Genomic DNA, 12,009 nt, shown 5'->3' with positions numbered 1-12,009 from the left:
CTTCCTAACATTGTTGTCAAAGGTACCGATTTATCAGAACGTTTAACGAATTTTGCCGATATTGATGTTAAGAATATACTTTTATAAACTGTAAATAAAATGCTTCTTCTTCTCTTTCCTTCTTGTATGTAGGCTTTAAAGCCTGTTTCTTCTTCAATATTAGCCTCCTAAATTGTTTAAATTATCGCACCATCTTTTTCTTGGTCTGCCAATACTTCTTCGTCCATTTGATGACTTATCTCGTGCTATTCGTACTATCCTATCCTCTGCCATTCTGCTAATGTGTTCGTTCCTGTCCTGTTTCCGTTTTGTCACCCATCCATTTATGTCTTCTATATTGCATGCTCTTCTTATGTTTTAAATACAAAAACTAAAATAAAAACCAAATCAATAGCAATATCGCATTCACAAATATTGTAAATATACTGATGGCAAAAAAATGCAACACTTTGTTTACGGTTATTGTAACATATACTGAATAACTGATGTTGTTTTCTTCTTTTTTCGCAAAAAGAAAAAAAGATAAGAAAGTTACCGGAAGTACTGCAACCGGTTTTACATCCCTACCTACAAACCATATTAAATGCGATCTTTCAACAGGATAACGTAAGACCTCATATTGTTCGTTAAACCATGGAGTTCATACAAGAATCTGGTATAGAAACCTTGGAGTGTCCATCAAGATCAGCTGATTTGTCACCCATCGAACATGTGTAGGATATGGTAGATCGAAATCTAAATCGATTGCCACATCTTCCATCAAACATGTGGCATGCCATAAGAAGAATCTGGACAAGTACTCCGTAATATGATATAGACCACGTAATTCGATGAATGCCCCATAGAGGAACTTTTTTTTTTCAGACAAATACATAGAGGAACTTAGTGTATAGTAAATCAAGGATCAGCCACTCATTATCTTAATTTTTGGACGAAAATGACGTTGCAAATTTGTTTACAATGTTATCAAATATTAAGAATATTATAATGTATACTTTCATAAAAAATATTTAAAAATATGTTTGTCGTTCTAGGTGTTGCATTTTTTTGCTAATTTTTGCGTACTATTTTTACTCAGACTTGATTTAATTTGTTTTTTATTACTGAACATTCCGAAAATTATGCTATGAAAATATATTTGACTTTTCTCATTTAATTATTACTAGAATAACAATATGTATTACATACACCTATAATAAAACAATTGTGAAATAATTTTTAAAATAAGCCAAATGCTGTTTGGAAAATTAAAATGTTTACTATTTAGGTTCAATTTACACATTAAATTTATTATTAAAATATTTTCAAACATATACATTGCTACAATATTTTCTTGAAGTCGAACTTTTGCAACACTGTAAGGCAAAAAACTTATTTTTCAGGCTTCCAATTTATCGATAGGTGTTGGCAAGTTTTGAAGTTTGTTACTATTCATCAATAATATGAGATTACTGGATAATATAAATACTCTTAAAGTATTTTTGTGTAATAATAAAAAACACCGTAAGTGTATTCAGTAGTTAAATATTTTGAATATATTTATGATGTGTAATTTTTTTTCTCTATTGTTTATTTTGATTATATCGCAAAAATATAATGGTGTATCTTCTATCAATTTTCTTATTTCAAGAATCCAGACGAAGACAACTCAAATTCAAATTCCACCATCAGTAATCGAGGAGCAAGGGACAGAGCGAAGAGAGATTTATCCAAGCAATTAATGGATTCCTCATCAGACTCCGAATTCGATGATCATGATAGTGCTTATGGTCCGACCACGAGGAAAGCTTGGTCTGATTATTGTTCTGTGAAAGGCAAAAGCAGTCAATCTGAAGATGAAGCCCAACCAGCAAAGGTAAAAAACAATATTTTAAAGTACATGCCATAAAAAATTAAAAGCGTGTTTATGTTCTAGAGAATCAAGCCATTGTAATCTTTTCCTCTATTTATTGCCGGTTTATTTATTTGGGAGAAATTTTCTTTTCCTACTCCACCTTTCCACAATTTTAATTCTGTCCCATCCATTTTTTTTTATAGATTCTGTTTGTTTTTTATTTAGTTATATTTACTTCCGTGGAGCTGTATTTATACATATTTTATTAACTTACTGATGGTTATGTATAGCTGTTGACTAACTAATATGCATCTGGTGAACAATAAATTTAGATTACTTTGAAATTGTGATCATCTAAGTTTATGTTTCTGATTTATAACTTACTGTAATACTGATCGATTACTATGGAGCAATGTTATCTATAATATGAGTTTTCTGTCATGTATCGTCACTTTATGTAAGACTTCTGTAGGGCTTGCATTCGCTATAACTGAAAATTGAAGATTCGTATTATACTCAGATGCAAAAAAAACGCAACCGAGAAAATTTTGGTCAAATTCAAAGTATTTCAGTTTTTTTATCTTTTGCCCTATTTTGATGATTTTTTTAGCACACTGTGTAAAAATTTATAAATTTTAATTCAGTATAGTTTGTTTTTTAATCGGTAAATCGAAATGATTGGAGAAGCCTGTTGAAGGAGGCCAAGGCCCGATTTGGGCTGTAATGCCATTCGATGGATGGATGAAGTTTTTTAATAAAATTTTGTATTTGACTTATTATACGAATCGAAAGGTGCACATATTCATAATTTCGCTCATCTTCAACCAGAGCAACGGCTTTCGCACAATCTTCGACACTAAGAACCATGATCAATCATATGTAAACAAAATGTAAGTGTCAATATGACATAATGATAACCAAAGCCACCTCGTCGTATTACAGAATAACTCAAAAATAATCGTAATTAAAAAAGTCCTAAATTGTGAGTGGCAAATTCATTTGGCTCTAAAAAATGAACCAAGGCATATTTCGACATGAAACAAAAAACACAATGCTTAGCATGGTTGCAACCGAAAAATAAGGTTTTACAAAAATTAGCAAACGGAAAGGTATTCCACAGGATGTTTCAAAGTTAGGATAATAAAACCACGTTTTAATTAACACTGTACAATAAGTCAAATATAAAATTTTATCAAAAAACTGACTATACCAAATTAAAATTTATAAATTTATACACAGTGTGCTACAAGAATTATCAAAATAGGGCTAAAAATAAAATAAATGGAATAAAAAGAGAAATCAAAAGATTTCTACCTAGCGAAACCGAATTCAAATTTTTACCACTGTGTTTCCTAAAACTTGCGAAACAAACAGCTGGATAAATTACTCGGCAAGGGAATCTAAAATTGCATTCCACATGCCGTTCATCCTGGTCAAAATTCGTAGTGAATTCAGTTTCTTGGTACTCCAAACGAAGTAAGTAATAAAACATAATGACGGTATTAGATTTTTGTTTTGATACAGGGCAGCGACAACCGCTTATACGTATTCCATATAAATGGAATACTTTGAATTTTACCAAAATTTTCTGCTTTGCGTTTTTTTTAATCTGAGTGTATGTCGCTCATTTTCTTGTGTAGCTTTAATTTATTTCTGTAACATTTATCTATTGCAATAGTTAATTGTTATATATTGTAGATTTCAAAGCAGTCGATTGGCCGCGTAGGCCTTCAGACATCCAACAGATCCAGGCATCTAAGAAAGCCGTTTAGGAGAAATATTTATTTCCTTGGCAGGTTTCAAAAGAGACCTTCTTCAGGTACTTTAGTTGACGGCTTGACGAACTATTACCCTGTAGCTGCAAACAAGATGTTTAGTCGTTTTCTCTGCATTTTGAGCAGTGTCCAGTGAGCACCACCCATTCCTCTTCTAATTCTAATAACCTTTTTGCTTGTTCCTAAAAGTTTTTTTCCCATTTCTGGATATCCCCCACTATGCTGGTTTCTGGTACAACAGAATGGCCGGTAAAAGGTAGTTTTTGCACCTTTAGCAAGACCATAAACAATCTCATTACCAACGATTTCTTTGTATCCAGGAACTCACAGAAAAGTTGCTTTGTTGCACTCTGCCTGTTGCTAAAAGGACTGTTTGCAGTTCCAAACGGTTAATGACTCAAAAGTTGTAGACTTCAGAGCCTTTATTTCGGCTTGACTGACTGAGGCAGTAAATATTTTGGCTGAGTGGGGCCGTTTTTGAGTACAAAAATCGATTACTGGCAGTTCTGCTTGAAATATTGGAGCAGTATTTCCTCCTATATATAGGAATATTGACAATTTGGTATTAATACCACTAACTCTTATTCCTTCTATCTCTTGTATTTTTTACCCATCAGTATAAAATGGGAGGGGCCTCTTAAAATCTCTAGGTGCCCAGTTAGGTCGTCGAGTTTTAGATTCCAAGCTTGTGCTAACCTAAAGGCACAAACGAGTCTTCGCAAGTCCAATATTGCCTTTTGTTGCGTTGTTTTGTTTTACAAAACCAGTGCAGCATACATAATTGCAGTGCAGCATAAACTATTTGCCACTGAGAAGTTTTATTTATTTAAAACCTTTGTGACTATTTACAGAATATTATATTTAAAAAAACCAAAGTGACTAATGATGTTAAAAATCTGGCAACATTGAATGCATCAAATTTGTAATCTGCATTATTTGCAAAATAGGCTCCCGTTTTAGTACAATTTGGACCATCCATTTAAGAGATAATTAGGCGATTCCAGACTTTTGGTTCACTCTGTATATGTGTCATCTCAAATATAATCAAAATGGTTATTGCATGTTTTGGATTCATTTTGAGCCTTTCGGATCTTTCGATATTAAAAATTATTTCAAGAATGTTGGGATTCGTGTAGATATTCTTCCTTCCGCTACGATTTAGACATCGCCGTACCATATTAGTTGTTTGGTTTTAATTTCGTCTGTTATTGTATGTTTGGCTGCCGTGAATTCTTCCTATAGATCTTCGCCAAAGATCTATTTCCACAACCTTAAGCTCCTTTCTGATTTCTCTTTTAATGGCCATATCTCACAACTGTACTCTTAATAATTGTATGTAAGTTTTGTATTTATTCTAGTTTGAAATATTGTGGTTACCAAAGCATATCATTTGGTAACGCTTTGTTTTTTGTTAAGTATGCCATAATTTGATAGATTTATTCTTTCCATTTCTTTTCCATTCCTTTCAATTATGGCAGTTTCTATCTCTTAAATTTCTTTCCGACATCGCCTTGGAAATGCCCTTCATCCATGTGGTTGCTAGTCTTCCTCATTTTCGTTTTCTGTGGCCATTCTAACGTTTTTTTGGGGATTCTTGTTTCCTTCATTCGTCTTACGTGCCCATACCATAGTAGCTGCTGTCTATCGATGTCACCTATGACTGTTCTTTCTATTCTCATTTGTTGTCTAATGTCGTCGTTTCCTATGTGTTCTAGTCTATTTTCTGGCTTACCTCCTCCAAAAATCCATCTCAGTGGCTAGTAATTTAGCGTTGTACTTCTTGGTTAATTGTCAGATTTCCGTATCTTATCGGTACTTCCATTCCATTGCACTTCTCTTCTACTGTCTCATGGTTTCATCAATTATATATATACATATATTGAATAATACTGGCGATACACAGCATCCTTGTCTTAGCCCTTTAGTGACTAGGAAATTTGATGCCATAGTAGGTCTTCGCTAAAAGTACTTGATCCTTTGTTATCTAAGGGTATATACCATATACCATATGCCCACATATTTCGTTCCAGGACATTAGTACTTATGCCATATTCTCAGTTGATCCATGTTTGGTTATACTTTATTCATACCTGTCGTCCTATATACCCATAGGATGTTCCCCATTAATTCCAATGTCTAATTGCAGGCTCACAGTTTCAGATCGGTACATATATGTAGTTTTTGATTATAAGCCATATTTTTAACAGTTTATATAATAGAATGTGATTGGTAATGTCTCCAATTAAAATGTTTTAAAATATCTGCATTTGTACAGCTTTTTTCTACATTTTTAAATTAATGATGAACTTTTTTTAAAAACAGGAGATATTAAATTTTTACGTTATTTTATCTTTTATAGAACAAACGTCAGCCAAAGAAATTGAGGCATAAAGTAAATAGGAATACCAAAACTCAAGCTCAACAACAAGAAAAACAAACTGCTTCCAAACCAAAAGCCAGACGAGGCAGAATGAAGAAAACAAGAGCTAAGAAACAAATTAAAATTAACGGTTTGGATCTGTTACATAACGAAACATTGCTAAGCACATCGCCCCAAGCAACAGGTAAGAAGTTACCTCCTGCACCAGGTTGTGTTGACCAGCAGTTGACTACGTTAAGTTCAGATTCAATAGTTCATAATGAGCTTGACATACCAGAACAACCAGCTGAAACACCCTATGGTTTACAAGTACTGCTTGATATGTTCAAAGGTCAGTACATGCAAATGTTAAATCAACTGAAGAATCCAAATTATAAAAATCTTATTGAGGTACAAATTGGAGAGGAGAACGAGAGAAATAGAAAATTGAAGAATCGTGCAGCACAATTAGAAAAACAAATTACGCTTCTAATTGATGACAGTGTTGCTCTTTTAAAAGCTAGAATGAGTGAATTGGAAATCGATGCTACGTCTCCTGTTGATCTTCTTGCAAAGGCTAAAGAAATAGTTTGTCGTCACAAAGAACTACAAGCAACAGCTAGCAAGCTACAGGCCGAAGTAACTAGTTTGGAGGGCGAACGAGACAATTTTGTATTACAGAGACAAGCAGAGATTTGTGAAAAGTATGCAGGCGCAGTAGCGTCTGGTCTATCTCCCAAAGCTAGTCAAAATTACATCTTAAGAGAAATATCGTCAACTTTAGCACAAAGGAAGAAGCTTCAGAATGAGGTATCAAAGTTGGAGGGAGATATTCTTAATCTTCAGAAAAATGAAGAACGAAAACAAGCTCAAGCACTAGCGGCTAGACAACAACAACCTGCTAAGGTTTCTAGAAAATCTCGAGAGTATAGAGCTCGTTCACAAGATTGGCCTGATGTTCCAGATATAGCAAAAATTGAGGAACAAAATCCAGAAATATTGGCTCAAAAGATATTGGAAACTGGAAGAAAAATTGAAGCTAGTAAAATGTCCGCAATCAATAACAAAGTGCCACAAATAATTCACAATAATCCCACTAAACATTTACCACCTAATAACAATTACCCAAAATCTTTAATACGTAATATGCCTGCTCCATTTGCCATGACAACAAAGCGGCAAAAAACTACTCACAATTTTCCTATGGCTAATATGCCCAGTGTTCCAAATAATCACACCAATCACGCTTGCAAAGTCCAGGGAGCACTTCGTATAGCAAATTTTGAAGATCGCTTGAAAAGCATTATTACTTCAGTTCTTAATGAAGATGTTCAAAATAGAACCAAACAAGCTCAAACACCTGTTTTGCAATACAATCAAAGCCATGAGAGACCAATGAGCATCGACAAGCATTTATCCCAAGAAAGGCACTTGACTCAAGAACGCCATATACAGCATGAAAGGCATTTAGCTTCAGAAAGGCAATTAATTCCAGAAAGACAATTTAACCATGAACGGCAGTACAACTCTGAGAGGCACTTGACTGCCGATAGACATATAAATCAGGAAAGACAAATCAGTGCTGAGAGACACTTGAATTCAGAACGGCCTCTCAACACAGAGAGGCATTCAAATCCTGAAAGACATGCGCTTCCTGATCGAAGTTTAAATACTGAACAGCCAGATTACACCCAAGTATCACCTGCCAAGTTAGCCCTTCGAAGACATCTTTCTCAGGAGAAATTGGCTCACCAACAAATACCCTATAATACTGCAGATGGAATGGTTGCTACAAGAACAATTGGTAAGTAAATGTTTTTTTATATTTTACATCTTAAAATAAACCCTCAACTGCTTCAAGACGTGATTGTGATTGATTTACGCTCAGTTAAGTTGTTGATAAGACTTCTTTCAGGTCTTGAAATATTATTATACAGGGTGTTTCGTTAATAATAAATTGGAAATGTTTCTCAGAGGAATGTCTCCTGAGAAATGAAATTTCTCAGGAGAATGTCTTTTTTAAACATAGACCTGGAATTTCTATGTGTTTTTCATAGTGTTCCATTCGTTAGTTCATTAATTCATAAATCTCATTTCCAATAAACAATGTATTGTTAAAGGTATGCATATTAATGTATTCAATATTTTTCAGGGGACCTTATGTCTGGTGAAATCGAACGAACCCTTGAAATATCTAACCAATCCATTATCAATGCTGCAGTAGACATGAGTGATATCCAGGGTACAGCAACGTTGTCCTCAAGGTCTGTGGTCAACGCTAATTTGCCACCCCGTCCAGAAAGAGTCAATGTTAAAGTGCCTAATGCAGAGATGCCTCCATTATCTACTTTACCTCCCACCCCCAAAGAACCCGATCCAGTGCCTAGACAGCAAGTTTACAGCCCTATCTCTAGACCGTCTTCCACTGAAGGACTGGAAGGATTAGCTTATATACATTCTCATTCGAAGGTAAATATTAATGGTAGTACTATATTCCATTTAAAAATCATTGATAGCGCAGTTTTTATTTATATAAAAGTGAAACAAGAAGGTACCGATATTTATAATTTTCCTACATGTATAATAGTCTAGGAGCCGGGGGGGGGGGCTGGGTATGCACTTTTATATCCCCACGGTACCTTGACTTTTTTATGTTGATAATGTTTTATTAACACTTTAAAATGAACATTTTAAGCTTTCGTAAATGTTTTTGTAGCGAAGAGAAACCAATACATACATAAAATCCATATATATATATATATATATATATATATATATATATATATATATATATATATATATATATATATATATATATATATATATATATATATATATATATATATATATATATATATATATATATATATATATATATATATACACTCGCGATCATAAAATCCGGGTCACCTTGAAAATTATCGTTATTTCATTTTTAACGAGCTTTATCGTAAATAATAATAACACAAATACAAACTAATGCATGTTTCTGAGAATTTTTGTCGGCTTAGCGGTTTCCTTTGTAAAAAAGAATTCCAATAATACCGATTTCGCGGAAAACTAAACACTTCCCAAAATGAACGGTACCTGTAACTGCCGCTTGTTTTAAATGTCTTATTTGTGCTTTGACTTTCTGTTTAAACACAACAAACAAACGTTTATTATTGCCACCATTAGTGTTTATTAGTGCCATTATTAGTGTTTATTATTGTTTATTTTTTGCCAAAAATGCCTTTGACTGTTATTGAAACGGCACGCATTGTTACTCTTGTGGAAGACGGTCACACTCAACGGCAAGTCGCAAGAACTGTTGGCGTAAGCTTTTCTACGGTTCAACGAGTGCTTCAACAATTTCAGGAGACGGGTTTGCTAACCAGACGACCTGGCTCTGGACGAAGAAGAACGACCATGGCACGAGATGACCGTTTCTTTGTGTTTCAGGCTTTACGAAACCGGACCTCAACTGCGGTTATGCATCGAAATCGTCTACAGGAAGTACGAAATTGCAATGTTAGCGTTGCAACAGTCAGAAGAAGACTTCGTTCTTCTGGACTATCTTCTCAGGTAATGGCTACAAGACCGCCACTTCGCCGGGCGCATCGAGTTGCACGACTAACTTTTGCTCGACAATACGCGCATTGGGGAATTAATGATTGGAGCAAAGTGTTATTCTCAGATAAATCCCGTTTCTGCCTAACTGTATCCGATGGACGTGTAAGAGTTTGGAGGAGAACCGGTGAACGATTTTCACAAGCTTGCATTGCTCCAAGAATGCCATTTAGTGGAGGCTCGGTCATGGCTTTAGGAGGTGTATTTTCCGACTTCCGCACAGAATTACTCTTCATCAAAAATGGATCTTTAATTGCACGAAAGTACATTACGGAGATTCTGGAAGAACATGTTATGCCCACCATGGCAGGGCTTGGAGAAGACGCCGTTTTTATGCAGGACAACGCGCGACCGCACGTTGCCAGATCAGTATGCAATACTTGGACGAGGTTGGAATTACGAGGTTACTCTGGCCAACTAGGTCTCCGGACCTGAATCCAATCAAACATCTCTGGGACGATATAAAAAAACGTATTCAAACCCATACACCTCCTCCTAACAACGCACAGGAGCTTAAGGATCTGTTAGTGAGGGAGTGGAATAACATACCACAAAATGTAATCCGGAGAAAAATTGAGAGTATGCCCCGTCGTCTGCAAGAGGTTATTAGAGCAAGGGGAGGCAATACACGATATTAGTCACTGAAATTCCACCGATGTTTTACCACGTTCTGTATTTTTCATTTTTTTTTTCGTATGTCTGTTTCAACAATTTAGTTTGTTTTCTGCTTTTTCAATAAAAACAATAAAAAAACCGTTTTTTTTTCTTTCAAAACAAACATTGATGACAAATAAAAAATACATTAGCCTAAAAAAGGTTATTACTGCACCAGATGCAAAAATATTCAAGAAATTTGAAATTTTCAAGGTGACCCGGATTTTATGATCGCGAGTGTATATATATATATATATATATATATATATATATATATATATATATATATATATATATATATATATATATATATGGATAGAACTGACTGGCGTAATAGACTTGGGAAGGTCGAGACAATTGCAACATGCGACAATTCGCGATTTTCGAATTGGATTTTCCAGAATTAAAAAATCTATTAATGATTGAACAAATTTTCTCATCGATAACTTTCCTCGACCCATTGTATAATCCACAGACGGCTAAAAGCTTTACAATACTACAAAATACATTTGACATTAACTGACAATATTATTGTTTTGATGTCATTTTTTCATAGCTACCTCTGGATTTCACATAATTATGAAAAAATCCACTTATGTTGACGTAAGTGAATGCATAGCCAAGGTTTAGTGAAATTTTTTTTATTGTTGAAAATAAATAAAAAACCATAAGGGTACTGTTTTTAATAAATATTAAGAAAAATGCCATATTAATTAATATGGGAACGTAAAAAAACATGCAGAGTAATTTGTTTATGGTAATCGACTTAAACTGCAAATTTCATAGGTGAGCTAACTGATATTGGAAGGGGCTCGTAAAGGACGTTGTAATCTTCTGCCATAAAAACTGCGCTATCAAGCTTTCCAATCCGAGTATAGTTGGTTAATGCGTTAATTGTTTTTGCTATCATGAATACTCATTATGGTTTAATGATTAATGATTTGTTTTATATTTTTTCAGTATATAACTCCGCCTCAACCAAGTCCAAGACAACAGTATTCCCCTCGGACAACTGTTTTGTATCCCACACAAGCTACTCGACCAAGCGCAGTGAATTCGTCGTACTCAAATGATATGTACATGCCTCTTCCGCGTGCCGACATCAAGCCGTACCACGAATCCTACTTTAATGACAACAAGTCACCGGTTCGAGCTGAATCTCGAAACGCATTTATTGCGGAAGGTTTAGCAGCGACTCTTCAATCCAGAGCGCTTGGTGCATCTATCAAAGAAGAGGTTGAAATGTACGAGCGCAGGCACGGGTTTAATCAGCCGGGAATAATGGCGAACTCAAATAACGAGGGCGTTTTTAAGAGAGAATCACCTATCGTACAAGGAGGAGGTAAAAAGTGATTTAATACTCCATTATCACTTCTAGTTTTAACCTTGGATGTTCAATGGTGTTGGTGGTGGATGTTGCCCATCATTATTATTTGTTATAAGAAAGGTTGTGACATTAGAGTAGATTAGTTATGCTTTGCTTATTAATCCATTCGCATGTTTCTAGTTTTTTAACCTAGTTTTTTGTTGGCACTGCAATTTTGTGTAAATAGCCAGAACGCAAACAATCTGCTTCAGCTCGTCACTGATTCTTAGTACTTGATATTGCCAGACATTTACTTAGTTTAATAATAATTGAACGAATGATTCGATCAATTATTTATTATGATTGTTCCTTTTTGTTGTTTTCTTGAATCAGATCATGAGTTGATACTAGATAGAAATATATCAAAGAAACTATCGACTCGATCTATCAATGTTTTTATTTCTCTTCAACT

At 34.6% G+C, this 12,009-nt stretch overlaps 1 protein-coding gene across 3 annotated transcripts in view; it reads left to right on the top strand.

The window, feature by feature from the left end:
• The window catches only part of gpp (DOT1 like histone lysine methyltransferase grappa), a 131,360-nt gene that overhangs the window by 86,688 nt on the left and 32,663 nt on the right, over positions 1-12,009 (top strand). For all 3 annotated transcript variants that reach the window (XM_072546016.1, XM_072546015.1, XM_072546017.1), the window contains exons 5-8: positions 1,631-1,855; positions 5,969-7,772; positions 8,121-8,437; positions 11,192-11,573. In XM_072546016.1, the coding sequence (XP_072402117.1) occupies positions 1,631-1,855; positions 5,969-7,772; positions 8,121-8,437; positions 11,192-11,573 (2,728 nt within the window). The remainder of the gene's footprint in view (positions 1-1,630; positions 1,856-5,968; positions 7,773-8,120; positions 8,438-11,191; positions 11,574-12,009) is intronic.

Source organism: Diabrotica undecimpunctata, chromosome 10, assembly GCF_040954645.1.
Source record: "Diabrotica undecimpunctata isolate CICGRU chromosome 10, icDiaUnde3, whole genome shotgun sequence".
Lineage (NCBI taxonomy): Eukaryota > Metazoa > Arthropoda > Insecta > Coleoptera > Chrysomelidae > Diabrotica > Diabrotica undecimpunctata.
This window is presented reverse-complemented; position numbering and strand designations above follow the sequence as displayed.